We start from the raw sequence: 27,045 nt of genomic DNA on the forward strand, positions 1-27,045 counted from the left end.
TCCCCTACATGGCCACATGAGGAATGCCATGTCATTTCTCTCCCAGTGGGCCCCCAAACCACCCAGGTTCTGGAGGGGCTTGGGTGACACTGGCGATGTTGAAGTGTGGCTGGCAGGGAGGGGGCCACACAGTTGAGTGAGCAGTAGGTGCAGCTTTATTTAATCTCTTTATTCACATGCAAGACGGATGGGAGATGTGGACAACAGGAGTGAACATCACTGTCTCAGGAGAGTGGGTCTGGGAGCCTGGACCTGAGAGCTCTGAGGCCTCCGGAGAGCAAGCGGGAGGAGAGGGGAGGCTGGGGGCTGCATGCATAGGAGTAGACAGGAGACAGAAACCAGATGGGCCATGAGCAGGGGGTAGTGGGAGAGGAATGAGGCGTGGCAGGGCGTGGGCCAGGGTGTCACAGGCAGGCTGGGAGTGTCAGGGAGAGATATTTCGAGGTTTGGAAGGAGGGGACCCCTAGGACCAAAAGGAAACTGGAAGCCCGCCCTGGTCGGCTTCCTGCCTGGAGCCTCCACACTGTCCCAAGAAGCCAGTGCCCACATCTGTTAGCTGCCAACGTCCCACCCTCTGGTCTGGACAGAGCTGGGGAGAGGTTTGGTGCCCGATCCCAGGAGCAGCAGCTAGGCCTGGGATCCCGGGTGCAGCCTTAGGCTTTGGGGTGGTGCCTTCCAAAGTGCACACACAGGCGGCTCTGGGGGGTTCAGAGCAGGTCAACACACCCTGGGGCTCTGGGAGAGACGGGCCAGGCTGATAAGGGATGGGATCACAGCTTTGCCATCTACACAGCAGTCCTGGGGCCCAAACAATCCAGCTTGCTCCCCTCAGCCACTCAGAACAAACGCCTTAAGTGCTGACCCACTCACCCGGTGCTGTGCTAGGTGCTGGGGATGGGAAAAATAACAGGCAGAGGTCCTGCCCTTGAGAAGTTCCGAATCAAAGGAACTAAAGGCAAAGATCTTCAACTCCCAAGTGAGGCCTCCTGCTGATGGAGCCAGGCACAGGGAACAGGGTTCCTGGGGAGGAAGGAGGGCGGAGGGAGGGAGGGAGGACAGGCCGAACGAGATGAGTTTGAGTTGGGTCAGGAGAAGCTCAGGATGGTCTTTCACGTTTGCCCGCTGCGCGTGTACAGACATATGGAGCCCCTGCAGGCCATGGCTCAGCTCTGCCAGACCTCCTGGGGGCCGGCTGGTGCAGAGCCATTTTGCAGCAAGGAAGGGAGAGGAATGACGTCAAGGAGAAGCCTGGAGGCTCAAATGTGCTTCCAGATGGATGGAATAGCCCAGCCACCTGTATCCAACAATCCGTCCCTCCCCGGTAGGGAAGATCTGCCCTGCACCTCCACCTCAGGTGCAGGCCCTGCTTCCCGCTTCCTCCCCTTCCGGAAGAGCCCTTATTACTCCCCTGCTGGATCGTACAGCTCAGCACCCTGCAACTCGGACAGACTCCGAACTTCATCCCCAGCCTGGCTGAGAGAGACCCCACCTGGCTCTCCAACCTCCTACCTCACCTGGCTGTTCTCCCTGGCACTTCGGGCTCATTCCCAAGTCTAAACATTGTTCAGAGCCCTTCCACCCCCAAGGAACCCTCCCCTTTGCCCCCATGGCCCCTCCTTTGAAGTCTGCATTCCCTTCCTTGTCACCCTGGCCCCACTGTCCCCCTGGTTGACCCTTCTGTCACTTAGGGTCTGCACTGCTCCTCCAGGAGAATCTTACTCTGCCCCACTTGGTCACCACACTATTGTGACCTTCTGCAGAGCTTCCCTAGCTCCTCAGTATCCAAAACAGGAGTTGCACCCAGAAGGCTCTCAGCCCTGGTACAATAATGTTAAGCTGGATGGAAGCCTGCAATGCCTGGGTCAGTGTCCAGACTCCGCAGAGAGACACCTGCTCACCCCAAAGAGGACACTAGAGGTAGCTGCAGCAGAGATGGTCAAAAGAAGGCCAGCGGGGGTGCCCTGGGAGCCAACTTGAGGGAGGTGCAGTCAGATCATTCCAGCTAAGAATGGAGGCAGAAAGAGGCCGATGGTCCCCAGGAAGCAGACGATGATAAACAGCCAGAGGAAGATTCTGTCAATGACCATGGCGACATACTTCCAGTCCTCCTTCACCTGTGGGGAAGACAGCACACAGTGACGGGGGCCAGGCCCAGGAAAGGGGATGGGTTCCCCCCATGCACAGCCGCTGCACAGACGGCCACTGGGGGCAGCAGTAACTGCCCCACAGAGATCTTGCGGAGCAAAAGTCAGCGCACGGAGCAGGGTGGGTGGAGGGGAGGGACGGGCTGTTTCAAGGCTCCAGTAAGCTCCCCTGATGATTCCCCTCCCATCCCAGCCCCTCCACATGTCCATGTTTTGCTCCCAGACTATAGGTAAAGGAGGCTAGAGGGACGCAAGGAGGCGGCAGGACCACCCAGGGGCATGGGCCCTTCTAGGGAGTCTGCAGTGACTTCAATGCAACACCGGGCTTTGCTGCCCACAGGTTGCCTCCTCGCCCACCTGCTGGAGCTGGGGAGAGGGAAACAGGCGAAGGTGGCTGGGACCCCTGGCAGGCTGGGGGTGGGGCGGAAGCTTCGTAGAACTTGGGCTCACAGCCCAGACAATGGAGCCTGGATTCTTCACTGCTCCTGGATGACATCATGATTAATTTTCTTATCTATTCATCAAGGCCACTCATAATAACCTCCCAGCCTTTCATCCTTCCCTAGGCTGATAAGAGTAGTGGTAGAGTAGTGGCCCTGACCCAACTCAAACTCATCTTGTTCGGCCTGTCCTCCCTCCCTCCCTCCCTCCGCCCTCCTTCCTCCCCAGGAACCCTGTTCCCCGTGCCTGGCTCCATCAGGAGGAGGCCTGTGCTAGAGTAGTGGCCGGCTCATGTAACAATGGCAGATAGGGGCTGGGGCAGGGGTCAGGGTGTGGCCAGTGCCATGGCAGGGGCGGGGGAGCGGAGTCCACCTGGCACAACCAAGAATCTGCAGGGTTTGTGGTTGAAGAGTGAAGTTTGCAAGATCCTCAAGAGTCCATAAACAAGAAAGCAGAGGAAGAGACCATCCAAGACAAAAGACAAAGGCTGACGCTGCAGCAGCTGACTTTCTAGGTCTCTCCTGAAATGCTCCCCCTGCTTCCCGCCACCTCCAAGGCAATGGCGGGAGCTGGCGGCCTGAGGGAGGCATGGGGTTCAGCAGCAGGGTCCTCCCTCTCTGGCTCTCAGGCTTCCTATTAGGCTGAGCTGCTCATGTCTGACCCCATGGTGTGTAACCTGCCACCTGCCAATAAATGTCCTCAGAGTGGCCAGCTACATGTGCTCTCTCACCATTTATTCCATACTTCTAAGGACCATGACTGAGGGAAGTGGGTCCTCACGGGAGGGGCCTGGGCTGCCCAAGCTCACACTCTGTGGTAAGGTGGTTCCCCGTTAAGTTGGTGGGGTCACCTAGGCTGGCCCCTCTCCCAACCCCAACGCACCGAAGAGTCGGCATCCTCAGACCGCAGGTGGTCGGCAATGTAGTGCACGCCTTCCAGTGCCTTCCGCATGTGGGGTGACAGCAGCAGCTCACCCTCCTGCAGCACAGCCTCAGCCTTGGGACCTGAGGCTCCGGAGTGCAGGTGGCTGTGGCTGCAGAGGGTGCCCACAGAGGGGGCCACGTGACCTGCACACGCCCATCTGTCCTCCTCCTCCACCACCACCTCCCTCTCCTCGGCATCCACGTTGGTCTCCAGCCAGTGATAAGAGGGGCTGAGTTTCAGGCCTGGGGGGTGGCAGAGCTCCAAGGATGGCAGGGGCCGGTTCATCAGAAGCCACCGGGGCACACAGCCCAGAAGGGCCCCCCGCACCCAGCGGGGCATGGTGTGGGTGCTGGGGGAGCGGTGGTGCACATTGAGCACGAAGACGGTGATGACGATGGACAGCGTGACGAAGATCATGGTGAACAGCAGGTACTCGCCGATGAGCGGGATGACCAGCGAGGTGGATGGGATGATCTCGGTGATGAGCAGCAGGAAGACGGTGAGCGACAGCAGCACCGAGATGCACAGCGTGATCTTCTCGCCGCAGTCGGAGGGCAGGTAGAAGACCAGCACGGTGAGGCAGGAGATGAGCAGACAGGGGATGATGAGATTGATGGTGTAGAAGAGCGGCAGCCGCCGGATGACAAAGGCGTAGGTGACATCAGGGTAGATCTCGGCACAGCAATCGTACTTCTTGCTGTTGTAGGTGCCCGTGGCATTGACAATGGCCCACTCGCCGCTCTCCCAGTAGTCCTTCAGGTCCACCGTCTGCTCCATCTGCTCCAGGTCGATCTTGGCCTTGTCATAAGTCCAGGAGCCGAACTTCATCTTGCAGTTCTGCTGGTCGAAGGGGAAGAAGGTGACGTCGATGCTGCAGGAGCTCTTGTAGATGGCCGGGGGTACCCAGTGCACAGTGCCCGTGGAGAAGAGGTGGGCCTTGGTCATGTGGGTCACTGCAAACTCCCCATCTGCACTGGGGAGAGGAGAGGAGCTGGGGAGACCCCTGCACACCCATCTGCCTGAGCCAAGCTACTCAGAGAGCTGGCAGCAGGGGAACCCCAAGAACCAAGTCAGACCCGGCCACCCTGGTGGGGTTTATTTTTACAAGTGTGTAAGTCTCCCCCGGCACACACATTTATAGCCACTGAGCTGTCTTGTCAATTACTACCTTCTTAAATACAAAAGGAGGAATTGTGAGGAATAGAGTGAAGTACCAAGAATTCTAAAAACAACCACTAATAACATTTTGATGATAAATATGTGTATATAAAATGTAAAACGATTATGTATACATTATCAATATATGACAATCATATATATTTGTGATCATGGGGTATATGTCATTTGATTGCCTATTTTTAGTCATTTAATATTTTATTTCATTTGCAGTAAGGAAAGAGTTGAATAGACACAAGGTCAGCCACGCCACAGGGGAGATGGAGATAGCGCTCAAAGCATCTCTTCCAAACTTCGCAGGTTAGGGGTTTTTCAAAGGCAGTTTTGGGGAAGGGGTGGGTGTGGCCAGGTGCTTGCTGCTATTGGCTGGACGGAGATGATATCGCAGTGGGTCAAAGCTGTCCTCCTGTGCGCTGAACATTTAATATTTTAGAGTGATATCTATGAGTCTGTTTTTCTTCCCTAGCAGATGATGAGTCGGCCCCTCAGGAGGGTGATCCCTTTCCACCTGGGATCATCCTTGCTCAGAAGAGACCTAACATCTTTGCGGGTGAAGATACTCCCTTGAATGTATCCATTTAACATGCGTTTTTGAGCCTCTCATCCACTAGGGCCGGTACCAGAGCTGTGCAGAAGAGGAATATGAGAAAGATCCCTGCCCAAGGAGCCATGAGGAGATGAGATGTCTCCAGGAACCACTGCAACATCAGAGAGGCAGCTGGCAACACTAGGAGGGCGGTCTGGGTGCTCCCCGGGCCCTTTGGGGGAAATCTGGGAGGTGAGCAGGGTCATCGAGAAGCCTGCCATTTGGAAAAGGCCTTGACTGATGGTAGCATTTGGCTGAGACATGGGCAGAGAGCTTTCCGGTAGAGGCTCGCACAGGGACAGAGAGTGTGAATCAGGGGTATCGTGGGACTAGGCATTCAAGGACCCACGAGGAGTCTGGGGACACTGGAATAGTGGTGACCAGTCAGGCAGCACTTCCTGGAAGCCTCAGCCCCTGATTCCACCAGGAGGTGGCTCGGTGGGCTCCTGCTCTAGCCTTTAGCCATCCTCCCTCCCCCTCTAATTCCCACAGCCAATTCTAAAATCCAAGAAATCAGAAGAGTGCTTGGGAACAGGGGGCCTTATTCCCCCATGGAGTAGTTCCACGGTAGAGATATAGGCAGGCTGGAAACAGGAACTTTGTAAGAGAGTAACAAATACTTTGAGACAAAAGTTTAAAAAAAAAATTTTTTTTTTGAGGCAGAGTCTCACACTGTCATCAGGTTGGAGTGCAGGGGTGTGATCTCGGCTCACGGCAACCTCCACCTCTCGGGTTCAAGCGATTCTCCTGCCTCAGCCTCCCGAGTAGCTGGGACTACAGGCATGCACCACCATGCCCGGCTAATTTTTGTATTTTTTGTAGAGGCAGGGTTTCACCATGTTAGACAGGATGGTCTCAGTCTCTTGACCTCGTAATCCGCCCACCTCGGCCTCCGAAAGTACTGGGATTAGTACTGGGTGAGCCACCGCGCCCAGGCAAAAACAAAATTGTTTTAAAGCATTTTGTTTATCACACACAACGACCACTAGATGGCAACATGTGCTCATTTGGGGGAAGGAACCTGGCAAACTCTTTGACGCCTTCCTGTTAACCTTGAGTGGGGTATCTGGGTGGAGGGACCCTTTTCTAAATGTCAGCGGGACTTTGGCTTGGAATTTTGTACCCCCCCCAAAAAAAATTTCTTGTAATTAATCAAGTAATACTGGCTGAAGTCTTATTGGGTAATCCTCAAACTCAAAGTCATAGTTGATGTAGGACTTTGCTCCTGACCTCTGCCACCCCTAAAGAAAACAGAAACCAGAGGATCCTGGGTGCCAGCTATGGGGCACAGAGATATGACAGGGTGGAGAGTTCGTGAGTTCCGCAGCAGCTGCAAACACTAGGCACCTGAGATGTGAGAGCTGCCAGTGTGAGAACCCAGGATGAACACGTGTTCACCAAAATGGCTTAGGTGAAAGGGCTTAGTTCTGACCAGAACTGGACAGTGTAAAAAAAAACCATCTGACCCATCTGAAGACAAACAATCCAGAAATGGGTCATTTTTCCTTTTATTTCTTTCTTTAAAAATAGCATTTCCAAAGTAGGATCAAATGAATTGGGAAATGCTGGGCTGGGTGGATGTCTTTGCTGAAGGACTTCTAATAACATTTTTAAAACGCTATTGTGCTCTGCCATTTTCCAAAAGACTTGGGTGGGGATGGGGGTGGGTGTTACATACAATGTCATCCAAAATTACTTGACCACAGAACCCTTTTTCATACCTATTTATAACTCAAAGAAGCCATGCTCTATAGCCCCACCTTAGAAAACATTTTTAGATGAACGTAACACCAAACATCTTTTCATTTTAACTTCTTAACTTCTAAGGGAAGAATTGCCTGATACCAAATACAGAAATGAAATTATAGATGTCTATCTATTCCATCAAAATATTTTTTGTTGATTTATTTTTGTCCACTGGGGCTCTCTTTAGACTCCTCTGCCTTCTATTAACTTCTTGACATTGCGGTCAAAGATTACTCCTTTTTAGTCTTGAAGACAACTACAAAATAACGTGATTGGGAAAAAGGAAACTGCACGCCAAGGAAGTGCATGGCCTTTGAAGGTGTTGGCCGATGCTGCCTGCCTGTCTGACCAACACTGCCACCCCTCACAACTTCAACCCCAAGGTATTGTTTTTAGAGCCTGCACCACATTTCTCAAAGAATACTCCGTATTGACAAATCTCTGTTCCTCTAGCACAGTGCCAGGCACCGATACCTAACAGGTGCTCAGCTGCCATTCATTTTGGTGTAGAGTGAGAACAAAAAGAAAGAAATGAAGGAATAAAGAGAGAGGTGGGGGAGACATGCTCAGCAAAGCAGTCGAGAAGGAGGCGAGGAAGCTGACACCAGGGGTGCCCCTCCCAAGGCCATGGACCCGGCCCCTGCCCGTTGGCCTCCCCTCATCCCCCCAGGACCCCGGTGGCTTCCTACTTGTTGTAGAGGACAATGTCGGGGATCCAGATCATCTCAGAAGGGACCCGGAGAGATGTGATATTGCCGAAATCGGCGGGGTTCCAGCGCAGTTTGTAGTCGCTCCACTCCTGTGCGTGGGGAGGAAGTTGTGTCAACCTCGCTCTCAGGGAGCAGCCTAGGGCAAAGCTAGCACACCCCAGGGATGCCCAGAATTGGGCCAAGCAGCCCCCTTGGAGCAGCCAGGGCTCCCCACACAGCCCAGAATAGTGGAGGGAGCTGCAGTGCTGGGAATGGGCTCTGAGCAAGTAACCAGCCTTCTCGCTTTGCCTGGACTTTAGTAGTCAAGGTCCTGGGCACATGAAGTTCACCCTTGTCCTGCCTCTAGTCCTTGTTCTGCCAATCCCTGGCTGGATGACCTTGGTGGGCCACCTCACTCATCTCTAGTGAAGTCTCTCATTTTTAGTGCATCACAGTTTATGGTTTGTTTTCTACTCTCCATCTAGGAAAAGCCTCCACGGGACAGCTAAGCAGGGAATGCAGAGCAAGTGAAAGCATCTCCCCCATTTAGCAGATGAGCAAACTGAGGACCAGAGACAGGAAAATCAACCTGCCAGAGGCATACAGTGAGGCAGGGGAGTTACCTGGGGATCTTCCAACTGCACTCCCAAGTGCCCCACAGGAGTTCCACCAGAGATGGGATGGGAGCCCTGCCTCCACCGAGGCCTCCACCAAGGCAGGTCCAAGTCAGTCCCCCTGCCTCCATCAGGTTTGTATTCTCTCTGTAGTCCATCTGTCAAGTTTTCAGGTCCAACCAACATTTTGAGGCAGCCATACCAAATTGGGGTACATTAATCCTCCCAGGCATGTGGTAGTAGACTGCGTTATCCTCATTTTGCAGATGAGGAAACTGAGGCTCTGAGAGGTTACGTAGCTCACCCAGTATCACAAGCTAATCAGAGGCATTGCTGACTGGCCTGACTCATACTCCAGTACTCCTTCCTTGCCCTGCCATCTCAACCCTGAAGCCCAGGTGACCAGCCTATGGGGACAATTGGGTCAAACCAAGTTCTAGTCCTGCCTCCCTGCACACACACACACACCACATGACTGGGTAGCTTCCAAGTTTCTGCTTCCCTCTGGCCCTCAGCTGTCACATCCGTAAAGATTAGCCAAGTGACCCCTAATAGCTCCTGGATTATGGCATCAGAGGGAGGGAAGACTCCGACCTAAGCAGGATCTGTGCGTCCTTTCCTGAGTCTAACTGGGTTCTATGACTGTCTTGACCAGTAGTATACAACAAGATCAATGCTGGCCCAGTTTCTTTTACTCCCTGTCTCTTGGGACCCTCACTCTGGAATCCCTGAACCACTAGGCAAGAAATCTGACTCCCCTGCTGGAGAGACCCTGAGGGTGCCTGAAGGGGATGAGGGGCCCATCTGAGTCCAGCCTTCCAGCACCTTCCAGAGCCTTCCGGACATCCCCGCTAAGGGACATATGTGTGAATTAAGCTGTCTTAGACCCTCCAGACCAGATGAACCCTCACTCAAATACCACCAAGTAACCCTAGTGGTCACCATGCGAAGCAGAAGAAACCACCCAAACTCCTGGCCATAAAGCCATAAGACATAGTGACCTAGGAGCTGCTGTGAGCCTGTAAGTTTGGGGGTATTTGGGTGGCAGCATAGATATTAAGCACTCAGCGTTCTCTCGTAGGAGCCTGGGGCTCGGAGTCAGGCACAGCTGGGCCCCCTTTTCCAGCCCAGCTGCTCTCTGCTTCCTGCTCTCCTGAGCTGCAAAATGGGCAGAATGAACCCCTCCTGGGGCTTTGGGGAGGATTCCAAAGTAGCAGGGATGAATGGATGCCTGCTCCCAGGAAAGCACCACGTGGCTTTCTAGTGCCTGAGGCGACCTTCTCAGGCACTAGACTCAAGTCTAGCCACCAAGCACACAGGCCCTGTGGAAAAAGTCAGCTTTGGGAACATCCCATGTGGCATCTGCTTGGTAAACTAAGTTCAGGGTCTTGCTGTTCCTTGGTCTTTCACTAGCGAAGAAGTCCTAGGGGGGTCTGGGGTCCATGGATTTCCAGTAGGCTCCTGCCTGGACTGGAGGAGGGGCCCTCACCTGTTTTAGCCAGACGTTGGTGGTCATCATTTGGTTCTTCTCATCCTGGCCCAGAGACAGACAGGAGCAATTAGAGGGGTTGGCCCAGTCCCAGAAGACAGGGTGGAGTGGGATGGGCTGTTTCAGACCCTCTGATAGGACACCCCAAGCCCATCCCGCCCACCATCCGCTCTGAAACCCCACCCTTACTCAGATTCTCCAGGATCGCACAGGCACTGCTGCCAATCAATGCCCTCCTAGGAGGGAGCTCCAGAGCTGGGAGAGGGAAGGGTGTAGCAGCCCCGGGAAGAGCCGTCCCCGCCCCCACCCCAGGTCACTGCTGTGCGTGAGGGCTGGGCTGGGGTAGAGGAAGTGGGGGGGGGGCGCGGGAAGCGGTTGGGGGTGGCGGGAAGTGGTGGGTGGTCTGGGATCTCCTTCCCCGGGGCCAGGGGTGGGAGGACAGGCGCACCACGTCGATGAGCTGAGCGATGGACAGTCCGAAGCGCACAATCACCACGTCTGAAGTGTTGGGCACCGGGCGCGCCCAGCGGTTGTAGCCCCGGAAGAGGTGTTTGAAGAGCCGGTCCTCAGCCTGGGTATGGGATCCTCCCTGCGGCAACGCCGTGGGACTGGGAGAGGAGAGGGGGTCTCCAGGAGCCCTGGGAGGTGGGCGCTTGGCTTCCTCTCCACCTGCTATCAAATCAGAGCCACTCAGCCTCATTGAGCCTCAGTTTGCTCATCTGTAAAATGGGGATACTTATCCAGAACCTATCTCAAAACACTGTTGAAGATGGCAGATGATAATGTCTATCAGAGCTGAGCACAGCATGAGTAGGCTGTGGGGTCGTGGGAGCTCAGGAAAGGTCAACTGCTTTGTGAAGTTAGAGAAGAAAGGAGTGGGAACTAGTGCTGCAGGGGTCGAGGGGAAGGGGCAGAGACAGGGAAGTAGGGAAACATGAATCTACAGACAAGATTCAGCCCCATATGGAGGAGCCCCTGCGGGGACAGGGAAGTGAAAGAGATGCCTGGTCTAAGTCGGGGGCTGCAGGGAGAAGGGCTCCGGCATTGCAGTGAGCCTGGCCAGGGTCAGCGGTCTCCCGTTCCCACCCACTTGTTGGATGAACCATTAATGCTAACAGGGAAATAGACCGCTTTGGGATCCTCCCCAATTTTTTCTTAAACCATGGGCATGTGCCACTTCCTATCAGATAAACAAAGCTTTTCAAAATGTTTCTATGACATCACTCATGTCAGTTTTCACTGTGTTCAGCAAACAGCTTCACCCCTTCAGGGCTCTGCTGTCCGAGCAAGTCGAGAATTACAGCTCCAAATCCCAGAAAAACGTGTCAGCACCATCTGGGACAGAAAGCGCTGCATCCCGAGTGCCTCCTGTATCCCGGATTCTGGTCACAAACTTTCGTTTAATCCTCACAATAGGCCTGGGAGGTACACAATACTATTTGCATTTTGCAGCTGAGGACATTGAAGCTTGGGGACATTTAAGGTGACACAGATGCTAACGTCAGAGCTGTGACCGCCCCTCCACCTCTCCCAGTGGAACCAGCCACCCGGCTGATGACCTCTGAAGTCCCCTGCAGCTTTGACGGTTGCAAGGGGTCCATCTGCAGACTCCTTCCTACAGTTTGTGAGCCGACAAGCGTGAGATGAAGTCTTACAATGACAGGTGACAAGCACTCACCTGCTGAGGTCAGAAGGAGCCACCACAGACTGAGCTTTGTGAAGGACAGGAACGCAGGACGGGAGGGGCCCATGGCTTCCCCTGAGCATCAGGAGGTCAGGTCAGGGCTTCACTGTGGGTTGCACCTCGGACCATGTCCCCAGCAGAGCTGCTGCTGCATTCTGCGAGGCTTCCTCTCACCACCAAACCTGAGCAAGCCCAAGAAAGGGCTCTTAGGGTCGTGTATCCTTGACACAGGCATATTTCTGTTTCTCACGTTCTACACAGGCATGAAATGTGAGCAAAAGGCCCTCAGCAGGCCTCTCAGCAGTTAAGCGCTCCTGGGCTCTCCCTGGCTTATTGAGGAATCAGCCTCTTCCTCTTTCTCCAGTCAGCCAGCGACTCTGCCCTAAGACCAGCCCTGACCTGCTGGACAAAGGAGGGCACAGGATGGGACCGAGGTCCCCATTGCTTTGCCTCAGTGGTCATCTGTAAAATGGGGATAATCATACTGCAAAGAGGATCAATAAAAGAATCAGGGTACTATTCACAAGATCCGAAGGGCGGAAACAGCCTTTTGTCCAAACAAATGTCCATCAGCTGATGAATGGATGGACAAAAGGCAGTAAATCCTTACAACGGAACATGATTCTACCATAAAAAGGACTGAGGTGCTGACACTTGCTACAGCATGGAGGAACCTAGAAAGCATTCTGCAAAGTACCAGAAGCCAGTGGTAAAAAGCCACGTACTGAAGGTGATACGTAAAATATGTATTTGGTCTTCAATCCTATTTCCTGGAATACAACTCCTAAGTACTTGGAATCTGTAAAATGATGTCTTTTTGCATGACTGGTGGCTGGCAGCCCCTAGGCAGCTGCAAGATGGGGCTGGTCACAGGAAGACAAAGGCAGGCTTTATAGGGTTAGGACTTTCAGCCCCGCCCCTCAAACCTCCAGGGACAGGAGAGGAGCTAAAGGTTAAGTTGATCACCAGTGACCACTGGATTAATCAATCATGCTGCATGATGAAGCCTCCATAAAAACCCGAAAGGACAGGTTTTGAAGAGTTTCTAAATAGCAGAACATTGGAGGTTCCTGAGGGGTGATGATCCCAGGGAGGGCATGGAATCTCTGTGCCCCTTCCCAAACCTTGCTGTATGCATCTTGTCACCTGTATCTTACACTATCTCTTATAAGCTAGTAAACCAGTGTTTCCCTGAGTTCTGTGGGCCATTCTAGCAAGTTAGTCGAACCCAAGGAGGAGTCATGGGAACCCCAATTCCAATTTATAGCCAGTGGGTTGGAAGCACAGGTAAAACAACCTAGGACTTGTGATCGGCATTGACATTGGGGGCCAGTGTTGGGGACTGAGCCCTCGACGTGTGGGATCTGAGCTGTCTCCAGGTGGATGGTGTCTGAATTGAATTAGAAGGCACCCAGCTGATCTCTGCTACAGAACTGACTGCTTGCTTATGGGTGGGGAGAAATCCCCACATCTTTGGGGGTCACAGAAGTCTTCCGTGTTGATTGTTGTGGAGTGAGAGCAGAGAAAAACAGTTTGTGTTTTTTCCTACACATTGTATGATCCCATTGATATGGAATATGTAGAACAGGCAAATCTATAGAGACAGACGTAGATTAGTGGTTGTGGGGTGGCGGGAGGGAGGGATGGGAAGTGACTGCTTAATGATCACTGAGTTTCCCTTAGAGGGGATAAGAGAGCTCTGGAACTAGATGGTGTGGTGTTGCACAGATGTGTGAATATACTAAAATTCACCAAATTGCACACTTTAAATGGGTGAATTTTATGGTATTTTAATTATATCTCAAAAAAACTTATTAAAAAATAAACAAACACCTCGTGGATTAAGAAGCAGCAGCTAGGCCGGCGCGCAGTGGCTCACGCCTGTAATCGCAGCACTTTGGGAGGCCGAGGCAGGTGGATCACGAGGTCAGGAGATCGAGACCATCCTGGTTAACACGGTGAAACCCTGTCTCTACTAAAAATACAACAAAATAGCCGGGCGTAATGGCGGGCGCCTGTAGTCCCAGCTACTTGGCAGGCTGAGGCAGGAAAACGGCGTGAACCCGGGAGCGGAGCTTGCAGTGAACCGAGACCGTTGCACTGCACTCCAGCCTGGGTGACAGAGCAACACTCCATCTCAAAAAAAAAAAAAAAAAAAAAAAGCAGCAGCAGCTACCTCTCTTGACTGTGGTGACAATGATATTTGCCAAACATGAAGAATCAATATACAAAGGGTTCTAGTGACCAGAAGGACACGGATGTCAAAGATCGGGGTAAACATAATGTTTCATGTGAAATGAATGTTTCATAATTGGGAAAGTCGGGAAAAGCAGTATTTTAAAATATTATTTTATATAGTGTGTGATTTAAATCATATATATATATCACTAAAATAACATTATTGCCTTACAAGCTTACACATTCAAATTAGCATTTTTTGAAACAGCCCCCCATGGGGAGAAGAGCGAGGCCTTGTGTTCAGGGACACATCGTGTGTGCGGTCTAGGGAGATAACAATGGCTCTCGGTACAACTAGTGAGTGCAGGATTTCCTTTGGGAGGGTGAGAATGTTCTAGAACTAGATAGTGCTGATGGCTGCACACTGTTCCAATTGTACTGAATGCCAATAATGATCAATTTTATGTTATGTGTACTGAATCACAACTTTAAAAAAAGAATAAGGGTAAAAGTGGCTTTAAAAATGTAAACCAAGGACTGGGCACAGTAGCTCATGCCTGTAATTCCAGCTCTTTTGGAGCAAGACAGAAGGAGTGTTTGAGCTCAGAAGTTCAAAACCAGCCTGGGCAACATAGTGAGACCCTCCCGTCTCTGCAAAAAAATTTAAAAATTAGCTGGGCATAGTGGCGTGTGTCTGTGATCTCAGCTACTGGGGAGGCTAAGAAAGGAGGGTCGCATGAGCCTGGGAAAACCAAGGCTGCAATGAGCTATGATCATGCCACTGCACTCCAGCCTGGGCAACAGAGCAAGATCCCATCTCAAAAAGAGAGTAAAAATCAAAGTAAACCACCAGGTATGAGAGAATCAGAATTATTATTCATGGAGTTGTGAAACCACTTTTATCTGGTCATTCTCATCTTCCTGCCCACTCTGACCCAGCCTCTCAACAGTGTTTCTGGCGTCACTAATCCTCCATCTCTCCCAGGGCCTGTTGCACCAACCCATCCTACCCTCCTGGCAGGAAATGAGAGCAGGGCTGGTGCTGGCAAACGTGGCTTCGAGTCCTGGCCCCACCACTGGCTGGTGGTGATCTGTGAAAGGTCACTCAATCCCCCTGGGATTTTGCCTTAAGATAAAGATCGAACACTTTCTGCCCTGTGGGAGGAGTGACGGGAGCAAACGGGGTCATTTGTGTCCATGAAAGTCACTGGGGAACTGCAGAGGGCTGATCAGGGAACAGGTTGCTCTTGTGGTTGTCAGGGCCCATGACCCAGTGGCATCGCACAATGACAGTTTGTGTCAAGTCGGAGAAGAGGAATGTGGGAAGGATTTGATGTGTTGGAATTGCTGTCGTATACTGACTATAGCACAGACACCAGAGTGTTGTGGGGGAAAAGGGCCCTCCTGCATCAATTTCCCCAGAAGGTTTCAATTCAAAGACTTGTTGGAAATAGAGGATTACATTTTTCTTCTGTTCCCTTGGGAGAATATTGCCCCTGTCCACCAGCTGCCCTTATCCTCCGTGCCACCCTACACCCCATCCTGCCCTGGGATTCCTCATTTTGTCCCAGTCTTAGAGGTTCCTGGTTCCTTCCTGGCTCTGAAAATCCCCAGCTGGCAAGTGGAAAAGGCTGGTGGTTCCCAGTATATGGAATAAGCTGCCCGAGAGAGCCTCCCAAAGCTCTCCCAGGACGGTGCCTCCACGGGGGAGAAGCAGGGAGTCCTGGCAGTGGGAAGCTTCTCCACAGATAGGCCTGATATACACAGCCCCACAAGAGCTCTCATTCAGGAGTGCAGCTTTATATAATGTGTAACCTCACATCGCCCTGCAAATTATGCAGAATGTTTGTACAGCACCCACCCCAGCCTGGGCATCAGCAGCTTCTGTGGCTCGGGTGAACCGCAGTGGCAGGGTCTGGGATCTCTGGCCCTCGAAGGTGCGGGAGCTTGTCCCCAGGGGACTTCCCCCAAGCAGACCACTGCAAAGGAAACAGCACAGCTACCTGATTACCAGAGAGGGCTAGCATTACCATTTTGCTCTTTTCTCTTTTAATCTCTTTTCTACATATAAATAGATCACCTGTGTTATCTCTGGGCACGGGAATTAGAGGCGAATATTATTCTTTTTGACAGTTTTCTGCATTTTCCAAATTTCCCACTATCAGCAGGTATCGGTTACTTAATATCAGAATAATTTTCAAGTGGGCAGCAATACCTGTGGTGTGTTTTACGCACCCTCCCCTCATCTCACAGCAGCAGGAGCTCACCCAAACTCTGTAGATTTGACTCCACTCTTCCGTCGGAATGCAGTGCAGTTCATCAATCAGCTGTGTAAAAAGCGGAAGCAACTCCGGTATCCAGCGACAGATGAATGGTTAAACAAATGCGGTCTATCCATACAATGGAATATTATTTATCCTCAAAAAGGACAGAAATTCTGATCCATGCTACAACACGGATGAACCTTGAGGACATTATGCTAAGTAAAATAAGCCAGTTATAAAAAGACAAAGACATTGTGATTCCATTTATAGGAGGTTCCTAGAATAGTCAAATTCATAGAGACAGAAAGTAGCATGGAGGGGGTGCCAGGAGCTAGGGGGAAGGGAGTGAGGAGCTGTTGTTCAATGGGTGCAGAGTTTCAGTTTGGGATGATGAAAAATCTGCAGTTGGGCAGTGGTGATGTCTGCACAACAATGTGAATGTTCTTAACCCGAGGAACTATATACACTTAATAATGGTTACACTGGTAAATTATGTTATGCATATTTTACCACAATAATAATTTTTTTAAAAGTCAGCTGTGTTCATCTGGAATCACCTTAGGGCTGAGGCCCGGGAAATGGGATCGCCACATTGATCTCAAAGGTCAAATGGGGGCTTTCAGAGAAAAGTTGAACTTCCTGTCGTGAGGTCGCTCCTTAAGGGTGACCACTGTATCTTATTCACCTCTTCCCTCCAGCCCCAAGCAAAGCCCCAGCCCACTTTGTGGGTTCCACGTATTCAGAGCCACCTGCAAAAGGTACCCAGGGCAGGAGGAGGGCTCCGAGAGCCTGAAGAAGGAGACCAAGGCTTGTCACTTAATTTGGGGAGCAGCACGGCTTCAAACATTTGCACTCATAGTGTGATTGTTGACTTTTCTTTGTTTATCTTTCCACTACCTCATTCATTTTGTGTTGTTGTTGTTGTTTCACGCTTGGACTGTAAGAGAATGTACTGCCTCATTCTGCATCAGGGCCAACAGTGTGCCAGGCACCAGGGACAGGGAACTGAGTGAACTTGAATAGAGAAGAACCAAAAGGAAGGAAAATGCTAGAGTCTCATCCACTCATCCACCCCTAATGTGGGACATGATTTTTATTCATTTAGCCCCATTGCTTCCAAAGCCATCCAGGGAGGCCCCAAGTTCCCCAAGGCATCCTTTCCAGGCTTTTTACAACTCTCCACATTGGGAAGCTCTTCCCCGAGTCTGAATCTGCATAAGCGTCTGAGAGATGCTTGGGTTGGGTTGACTTGAGTTTAGAGACCCTAGTGTTGTCATCAGAGATTAAATTTCGTTAATAGCCAGGGGAAACTGCGGAGGAGGTGAGGTTTTTTCTCTGCTCTCCACAATCTTTCAAACACCTGATAATCACAAAGCTGCCATTCTGGTTCCTTGTCTCTTGTCTCTTTCATCCTTTCTACCCTGGAGGATTTAAGATCCTCAAAGATCTCATGCCCTCCCCCATTTACATGTGGCTCAGTGCCATCTAGAAGTTTCATTTGCTAGTTAAAATAAAGAAGAGTTGTGAAATTCCATGGTTTATGTCTACCTTCATACAGGCATGAAGTTTTTGCTAGATATTAGAACACAGGGCTGATTTGGTGCAGGGAATGAGGATTTCAGAATCCCCCCTGATGTTAATTCCTAAAAGGTCTTCCTAAGAACACCATGCATTTATGTTTCTTTCAGATTTACAAAGTACTTTTGCAGCTTTGACCTATTTGGGCCTCACATGACCCCTAGGAGGGTGTGGGGAAGAGATATTATTATCTCTTTCATGTAAGTTAAAAAGAAAAAAACTGATATTCAGAGAAGTTGACCAAAGCCACATAGATAAAAAGTGATGAAGCTGAGATTCAAGCTAAGATCTTTAGCTTCGAAACTAGAATGTGATAAATTATAATGTGGTGTTAACTAGGGGGGCAATTTCATATAAGCAACTCAGCCAGTACTCACCTGTGTTCTGTAGACCCTAGCACTGTGTCTGTCATTGTTAAGCCACCATCAGGACTGAGGTCTGTTGAGGACAAGTGAGGAGAGGGAACAGGCACCTCACCCCAAAGCTAGGTCCACCTGGATCCCAGATTCTAGGAGGTTCCTCTAGTGCAGATTCACTTTCTTATCCAGCCAATCAATATCATCGTTGCAAATTCCAAAGCTATCATCTGTTTCACCTTTTAACCAAGTGCATTTTTTAAAAAGGAGATTTTTTTCTCCATTAGTGAGAATAGGAATCCAGGCATACTAAAATTGCATCATGTAGAGATCCAAGGAGAGCCACCCGGGACCTCCCAGAAGAATGTGCAAATAAGATGCGGTGACTCTAGAGGATGTATTCCCAGTAAGATGCCTCAAATCTGCACCCCCTGTGATGAGCCCACTATATCATTTCATTTAACTTATCGCTGGAAACCAAAGGAGGAATTGTTCCAAGTGATTGACGGTAATTAGAGGGAACTTCCACCTCTGGTTAGGAAGATGTCAAAAGAAAAAGAGCTGCACACTTTGACCCTCTAAGTGGCTGGATTGGCAGATTTGGGGAAGAGGAGAGAATGGAATGAGGTCCCTAGTTATAAAGTGGGTCTAGGTGAATGGGGTGTACCGAGAAGCCTATGTAAAAGAGATTGCATATGTAAAGTGCTCGGACATCAGTGTCCCCATTGGGCTTGTGTCGCTGCTCATGTACACCAGTGCCAGCCACCCCCACCCCACCCCCACACTCACTGCAGCATCTCTAGCCTGCTTGAATTCTGGTTCTATGGAAGTCAAGGTGATTTGAGCTCACTTCCCTGCCCATAGTTCTACTACTGCTGTTTTCAACTTCCCACCCACCAGCCCACATTCTCCTCTTTTTACTAATACTTCCTTCTCCCGAAAGGCTGCTTCCATCCCATCTGGTTCCTTTCTACCGTCCAGAACCTCCCCAAGCATACGGGTCTCAGCTTTTTCACAACTGGCAACACTACACTCCCAAAGAAGCCCCTCCATTAGAGAAACTGGTACTGTTTCTTCTTCCCAATAAATTCACTAGAGGTGCTTAGGGGCTAGAGAGTATATTTCTAGCTTTTATATCTGCTTTGCTCAATCACAGAAGTTTAACATCTCAAGGTTGGGTGGGATCTGGAAGGTCATCTGAACTACCACACCAGCTGATGGAGGAATCCACTTCACAAACGCCAGCCTTGGAACAAGCCCAGCTGTAAAGAACTTGAAGAACCTTGGAAGGTATTTGCCTTCTAAGTGAGTAAATAGCATTGGTGTCTTTTAGCCCTTTTAAAGCACATAGACAATTTACTGAATGAATAAATAAATGAACAAAAGAACGGACAGCAGTGATAAAGACATAGGAGCAGATACAGTATAATAAAGCCACTATTCCTGAGACTGGGCTAGCCATCCTAGCCAGGAGGTGTTCATCATCACCTGGCTGTGGACAGCCCCAGCAGGGACAACCAGGAGACTAAAATATTTCTAGGAGCAGGTGACATCCAGCATTCTGACATAACCCCCTCCTGAGTACCCAGAAACTGCTAGTATTTCTTTGACCCCACATCCACAATCTCTCCACGTGCATGCCACCCCCAACATAAGCCTTGGGCACCTTTCTTACCTGTGGTTACAGAAGAAGACAGGTCATTCAAAGGATTCAGAGAACCAGCCTGGCTTGGACATTCTGCGCAGCTGACAAAGGCACCCCAGAAATAGAGTGGCAGGTACAGAATAGAGCTCAGTCACTTCATTTCATGGTCAAACAGAGGCTGAAGAGTGAGGGTTTAGAGACACCCCGTCGAGCGGAGGACTTACGTGAGAGGCAGCTGGCTTCCCAGGGACGGCTGGGCAAGCTCTGCAGAGAGGTGGGTTTTCCTGGGGCTGTCCAGCTCTGGCAGCCAGAGCGGCTTCATGCAGGCACCACTGACAGCCCAGGCAGCCCAGCACAAGTGATTCTGCAGGTGAAACCCAAGCCTGGCCCCAGGAGGGGATGAGGGCTCAGCACTCAGCACACAAGCACACAGGCTCACGCCGCTCTCTCTGTCACACACACACACACACACACTCACACATATACACACACACACACACACACACACAGCCTCTCTGGAGGGGAAGGAGGAGGAGCCTGTGACTTTCCAGCCTGTGTCTGGTGGGGGCAGTGGTAGCTCTGCCCTCCCTCTGTCCAGTCACCACGATGCTCCCTTCCCTGCTCTCTGGACCCCTAGAGACAGCCTGCTAAGGAAGAGAGAGGAGCAGCTGGGCCAAAGACTGCTGATAGATCAGGTGCCACGAGGACTTCCATTGTCCTGTGGATTTAGCCATGTAGAGGTTTTTGGGGGATGTTGGCAAGACGACTTTCAGCAAGGAGTAAAGACAAAAGTATGATTTCAATGAGTTCAGGGGCGAATGGGCCAAGAAGGCTAAGCGATAAAAAGTAGAAACAATTCTCTCACAGACTTTCCCTTTAAAAGAGAGAAATATGAGGGTAACTGGAGGGAAATGTGGGCTCAGTATGTTATTGAGTCAGGATCACTGCCTGGGGCCCCTGAATGCAAACACAGGTTCTGGGTCCTGGGTCCTGGGTCTATCTGTCAATATAGCAGTAGAGTTTTGAAATGAGGAATCCACTTCACAAATTCCAGCCTTGGAACAAGCCCAGCTGTAAAGAACTTGAAGAACCTTGGAAAGTATTTACCTGCTAAGTCAGTAAATAGCATCGGAAAAATTGGAGTAAGGACAGAGCTGCTGGCCAGTCAGCCCACGGTTCTCTCCTTGCCCTCCTCCCCTGTGAGACCCCTCCCCCACCACCCTAGAGGACCACCAGTCACTCGCGTGGCCACCCAGTGTGGCTGCTTCCCTCTCACCCCCTCAGCCTCCTTGCAGGTGACCTTGCCTTTGATTTTCCGGAGAAGTCTCCTTTTCTCCAGCATCAGATCGGGACTCCTGTCTCCTCCCATGCATGGCGAAACCTGGCCCGCTGTGATCTTGACATCACCCCATCTATTAACAGCCCGGGTTTTCTCAGACCCTCCCTCTCCTCCCCACTTGTTCGTTCCCTTCAGCGCCTAACTAAGCTTATCTCCAATCCTAAAAACGCTATTTGGTTTCGGCCTTTCCCTCAAGCTACTTGCTAGCTCTTCTCCCTTATTTTGTTAAAAGCAAAGGCCCTGGACCTGCCCCGGCCACGAACTGCTGAGATTGAATTTCTAGCTCTGCTCTTAAACAGCTGCATAATCCTGGACAGGCCTCTTCAGCCTCCTATGCCTCAGTTTCCTCAGATGTAAAAAGAAGATGTGAGCAATGGCTCCCGCCTCATAGGTTCACTATGAGGAGTCAATTAGCACAAATAAACACAAACACACACATGAATTGTGTGTACACATGTGCATGTGATTGTTAGCATCATCTTTTGAGAGAATTAAAAGACAATAAAATACCAAAAAACCATAAACACTCATATTTCCACTATTCATAATTAATAAATGTTAATATTTCACCATATTTACATATATAAAGTTAGATGTATACATTTTCCATCTGGAGACTGGAGGAAGGAAGGAGGGAAGGAAAGGAAGGAAGGAAGGAGGGAGGGAGGGAGGGACGGAGGGAGGGAGGGAGGGAAGGGAGGAGGAAAGGAGGGAAGGGAGGGAGGGAAGAAAAGAAAAGAAAAAAGAAAAGAAAAGAAAATCACAGATCGTATCCATCAGGATTCTTGGTTGCAAGCAATAAAACCTACCAATTACTTTAAGTGGAGAATGGTTTTATTGAGGGAAAACGGGTGGTCCACAGAAGAACCTAGAAAGCTGGAGGGGCTGCTTGGAGAGCAGGAAGAAGAGGGAAGCCTTTGCCCCCGGCCAGCGTGGTGGGTCCTGCTGCTACAGAGCTGCATGAGAACCTGGCACCATCACGGGTGCCACTGTCACCGCTGTCCCTGGAAGCAGCCGTCCCTGCTGCTGCCGCTGCTGCTGCTGCTGCCACAGTTAATTCTCCTCCAGCCCTGCTCCTTTGTGTCACTAGCTCTGCATACAAAAGTCGAAACAGATGCATCTGATTAAAGCATGTGCTCCCAAACCAGATGCCAGGAAGGCCAAGGAAGCAGGAATCTGGGGTTTTGAGCTTCTATGCAGAAGGTGGGCTCTGCCCACTTCAAGAGGGGGGACATTCCTGAAATATTTGAAAGTTGTTTCAATGCTGGAAAGCCCCCCTCCCACACCCAAAATCTAGCTCTTTGGCTCCTAATATCAGTGCACACTCAACTTTCCATTATCACACCTTGAAAAAAAATGTTTAATCAGGTGTGGTAAGACATGCAGACACGTAAGTGACTGTCATAAAGGAAGGAGTTTATACTGACAGATCCCTAGAAACAGGAGGGGTGGCACATCCCCGCAGGGCCACACAGAACAGCACCAGGGAGTGTCAGGAGGTGGAGGGCACAATGCAGGAAGCCTGGCCCCGAGCTTCATGAGGTTTCCCGGGAAAGCCAGGGCAGTGCAAGGAAGCAGCTTGCGATGAGATAGTTTGAATAATCTTGGTGGGCTCTGGGCCATAGGGGTGGTCTGTGATTGCCCAGTACCTGGTTCTGAGGTGATTTGGGGCAGGAGGAATATTGGCTCAGTGTGTGAGAGTTCGACAAATGGGGTTGTTGGAGATACTGAGTCAAGATTAGGCAGAGGGCTTGTACTATAACTTTAGTGCACCTGCAAAAGCTGGTTGCAGGGGAGATATAAACAATGCTGGCTGTTAGTTTGGCTCTGCACATAGTGGATGCCAAACAGACAAATATAGAACCTAACAGAATGTAACCATTCCTCATACAAGCAAAAAGGCTCCCCCTAACCCCACCCTAATTCTACAGGGATAGAATCCCAAGTCTCACCAGTGACCATCCAGCTCCAAGTCCAGCCTCCTGCTCTAATTCTATTCTTGCTCTAGTCCTGACACTGGAGCCATCTTGAAATTCTGTTTTCTATGGAGTAAATGATAACGTTCACCCAACACACACACATAGAAAGTAATGGGGTGGGCAGAAAATGAAATAAATTAGCAAAGTCAGTAAGAAAATACAGACAGGTACAGTGCTCATTGTAGTAATAGGTCATGAGGTTAGGGTCGGGATGTATTGCTTTCCTCTCCAGCCATTCTCCAGAATAAGCATCTATGGTATTCCATAAAAGCCAGATTGCTGCCTTCTCAAGCATGTAAGGCATTCGCTACAATCAACTTGCCACCAAGTGAATAATTTGAACCTCTGGGCTCTGCCAGCACATCTAGAACCAGGGTTTGCCACTGCTGCTGGGAAAATGAGCATTTGGGCCACATTGGGAACAGCTTCTGTAATCAGAATCACTTAAGTTTACGATGAACCACTGACAGTCTGAGACCCATCTACCTAAGGTAGCATTTGGTGATCATCAAAATTACCACTTCTGCATCCTTACAGTGTTTGCTGGTGGCCCTAATTCTTGGGATTCTTCTGGAGATATTGTATTAATTGCATTTATGGTTTTGTCAGGTAGGAGGCACTACACAGCTTCCTCTTGTTTCCTCCTTCAGCAGATGGATGATAGACGTGTGCCATTGACAGGTTTGGATTTGTGTTGCCGCCCAAATCTCATGTCAAATTGTAATCCCCAATGTTGGAGGTGGGGCGTGGTGGGAGGTGATTGGATCATGAGGGTGGATTTCTCCCTTGCTGTTCTCATGATAGTGAATGAGTTCTCACAAGATCTGGTGTTTAAAAGAGTGTTTAATCTCCCCCTTCTCTCTTCTTCCTCCTGCTCTAGCAATGTGAAGCTGTGCCTGCTTTCCCTTTGCTTTCTGCCATAACTGTAAGTTTCCTGAGGCCTCCCCAGCCACGCTTCCTGTACAGCCTGCAAACTATGAGCCAATTAAGCCTCCTTTCTTTATAAATTACCCAGTCTTAGGTATTTACAGCAGTGTAAGGATGGACTAATACAGCCATGTACTGAGAAGTTTCCCTAACTCTAAGCTTGGGACTGAAGGTCCAAACCACTTCCTGCACTTTCCAGTAATTGAGATGATGGTTCTTCCTCACCAATGTACCTCTCAAGGTCTTGGAAAAAGAAGTCTCTGATGAGTCCTTCCATATCAGGAGGAAGGCGAGCAGATCATACATTAAGCAATTCATTCCAATATTCCTGTTCCTCCAAGTCTTCCATTACATTGAACTAATTTCTGGTATCTCATCTTCGCTTTGCATGGACTATCAGTTGAGCAAACTGTGAGTACTTCCTTCAGCTGTTTGACTTTATAGACTAAACCCAAATCTTAAGAAAGCACACCCTACTTGAAGTTAGCCAAACTCTACTTCAGCTTTCTGTCTTTGGTCTAGGACCTTAAGAATCCATTCCTGTGTATGTTCACCAGATTGTGACCACAAACAAGCAGCACCTTTCAGACTTGGGGTGTGTTTTATGTTTCTTATCAGGTTTTCCCATGCCCCACCTGCCAGGACATGTGGGGATCTGACTCTAGTTCAAGTCCAGAGGCAGGGAGGGGTGGACCGTGAAGAAAATGGGTTTACCTGGGGTGTGTGGTGTATCCTTCAGGCAAGGATGTGACAGGATTTTCAGCTTAGGCAGGAACGGGCTCATGAGGCAGAGAAAGAGAAACATTTTTCATTGATAAGGAAGGCTCCATGGCATTTATCATGGAAACCTTCCCAATTCTTTTGTTGTTGCTGCTGCTGCTGTTGAGATGGAGTTTCGCTCTTGTTGCCCAGGCTGGAGTGCCATGGTGTCATCTTGGCTCAGCACAACCTCCACCTCCCGAGTTCAAGTGATTCTCCTGCCTCAGCCTCCCGAGTCGCTGGGATTACAGGCATGCACCACAATGTTCGGCTAATTTTGTATTTTTGGTAGAGACGGAATTTCTCCATGTTGGTCAGGCTGTCCCCTTTCTTAGGCCCTCTTGACATGGAAACCAGAGACCCACGTGATCTGCCTGCAGTTGACTGTGGCCAGAGGACATGCATGAGGAAGGCTACAAAAAAACTCATTTAGGAAGAAGAGACTGGCCAAGATCACCAAAAGGGTGACTGTAGATAAGAAGAAGAAGAGATCCAAAGACCAACTTTTTATTTAGAGATCAGTACAATGACAAGCCTGCAAAGGAAATCAGGCAGGAGCAGCCCGGGGGAGAGGAGGAAAGGATCTCAGAAGCCAGGAAAGACAGCCTGCTAAGGAAGAGAGAGGAGCAGCTGGGCCAAAGGCTGCTGATAGGCCAGGTGCCATGAGGACTTCCATTGTCCTGTGGATTTAGCCATGTAGAGGTTTTTTTGGGACATTGGCAAGATGACTTTCAGCTAGGAGTAAAGACAAAAGCATGATTTCAATGAGTTCAGGGGCGAATGGGCCAAGAAGGCTAAGTGATAAAAAGCAGAAACAATTCTCTCACAGACTTTCCCTTTAGAAGAGAGAAATACGATGGTAACTGGAGGGAAATGTGGGCTCAATACGTTATTTTTGTTGGTATGAGAATGAGATGATCCCGTAGAGGAGATAACCAACAATGTGGGAGATGGGGGATTGTCCTCTTGCCTACAGGCGCACCAAATCTACTGCCTCAGTAGAAAGCTGGCCTCGGTTAAGAGTGGTGGGGCCTGGACATTGTGACAGCAGGGAATCTGCCTAGGTGCAGGGTTGACAGGGGGCTGCGATCCAGTCGGTTTTCTGATTGTTCCAATTTTCTCAAAGAAATAGGAAGAAAAGGTATTGGCTGAGAGTAAGGATAAGGGAGAGAGTATTGGAGATGCAAGCAGAGAAGGGAGCTTACATAGTCTTCTAGGCGATTAGGAGAGAAAACAGATTAGAGAAGAATAGTAGAATTAGTGGGTCTTCAGGGACAATTCAGGAGCTGTGATGAGGGCCAAGAAGCATAGCTGCCTGTCCTTGCCCAGTGGCACAAGGGAGGAGGGGAGAGAACACTGAGCATTTGCAAAGACTGTGGTGGGGGCCAGGCATGCCATGGGGGTCAGGCATGGTGGTTCACACCTGTCATCCCAACACTTTAGGAAGCCGAGGCAGGAGCTTGAAGCCAGGAGTTTGAAACCAGTCTGAGCAACACAACAAGACCCCATCTCTACAAAAAATTTAAAAATTAGCCAAGCACAATGGCGTATGCTTGTAGTCTGAGCTATTCAGGAGGCTACGGTGGGAGGATCGCTTAAGTTCAGGAGTTGGAGGTTACGGTGATGTAGGATTTTTCTTCTTGATCACTTTGCAAGCTGGGGACTTCCTGCCAGTGACACCCCACCCAGGCCCCGCTGGCTAAGCTGGCGTGCCCCAGCTTGCCTGTGTTATAGCTTGTACCCATGTTTGGTGGTTCCCAAGCTCTTGTACTGCACCCAAAAAGAATGAGGATATGCTGGACATTGAGGGGTGAGAAGGGTGGAGAAGAATCTTATTGAGTGATGAAACAGCTTTCAGGAGAGAGGCGACACAAGGGTGGTCCCCCTACCCAAAGGTGGGAAAGTCCCTCGTGTGGCTGGGTCTGGGGCCTTTTATGGACTCAGAATGGGGAGTGTGCATGCTGATTGGTTTGTGAGTATACAAAAAAGGTTAAAGTGAAGACACCACTCAAAGGTGGGCATGACAGTGTAGAAAACAAATTAGGAAAGGGTAGGTATATGTCTAATAGGTGCAGGGTGGGAACAGTCAGAGGAAGGTGTGCCTAACAGGAAGACAAATCCGGTCTGGGGATTTAACTTGTAGTTTGGTATTGAGGCTTTAAACTGTCTTCGGCTTGGAGGTGGGGCTTCACCAGGGACCCGCTCCTATCTGCCCAGGCGTTTGGCTGCCTCCTGCTGCTCTCTACAGTGAGCTAGGATCATGCCAGTGCACTCCAGCCTGGGTAACACACTGATACTCCATCTCAAAAAAAAAAAAAAAAAAGACTGAAGTGGAAGCAGGTTCCTCAGGGCAGAGCCAGGTTTCAGGTACAGCAGGAGGGGAAGAGAATGGAAAAGAGGTTGAGGAAATGGCGAATTTTGCTGATGATATTCCCAAGTTCCAGAAAGTTCCAGATGGCACAGTAGAAGAGTTTTTGGAGTTGGTGAAGAGTGAGAAGTGTCTACTCTGACTGACATAAGCACAGAA

The 27,045-nt window shown here is 50.2% G+C and overlaps 1 protein-coding gene across 7 annotated transcripts; it reads right to left on the bottom strand.

Moving 5' to 3' along the window:
- Window positions 1-139: 139 nt before the first annotated feature.
- Window positions 140-20,908, bottom strand: CHRNA2 (cholinergic receptor nicotinic alpha 2 subunit). Of its 7 annotated transcripts, XM_025393812.1 has the most exons (9): window positions 20,820-20,908; window positions 19,545-19,778; window positions 15,939-15,998; window positions 11,488-11,675; window positions 10,258-10,478; window positions 9,810-9,854; window positions 7,707-7,816; window positions 3,468-4,482; window positions 920-2,114 (listed from the first exon to the last, which is right to left on the bottom strand). In XM_025393812.1, the coding sequence occupies exons 4-9, from the start codon at window positions 11,558-11,560 to the stop codon at window positions 1,989-1,991; spliced, it is 1,590 nt and encodes a 529-aa protein (XP_025249597.1). In that variant the 5' UTR covers window positions 11,561-11,675; window positions 15,939-15,998; window positions 19,545-19,778; window positions 20,820-20,908; the 3' UTR covers window positions 920-1,988. The 7 variants fall into 7 exon arrangements, with proteins under 7 accessions (XP_025249603.1, XP_025249601.1, XP_025249598.1 ...); XM_025393818.1 differs by lacking the exon at window positions 20,820-20,908 and having other exon boundaries at window positions 140-2,114; window positions 3,468-4,346; window positions 10,303-10,478; window positions 19,545-20,031; XM_025393816.1 differs by lacking the exons at window positions 15,939-15,998; window positions 20,820-20,908 and having other exon boundaries at window positions 140-2,114; window positions 3,468-4,477; window positions 10,303-10,478; window positions 19,545-20,031.
- Between the last annotated feature and the right edge of the window lie 6,137 nt (window positions 20,909-27,045).

This window comes from Theropithecus gelada, chromosome 8, assembly GCF_003255815.1.
Source record: "Theropithecus gelada isolate Dixy chromosome 8, Tgel_1.0, whole genome shotgun sequence".
Classification (NCBI taxonomy): Eukaryota; Metazoa; Chordata; class Mammalia; order Primates; family Cercopithecidae; genus Theropithecus; species Theropithecus gelada.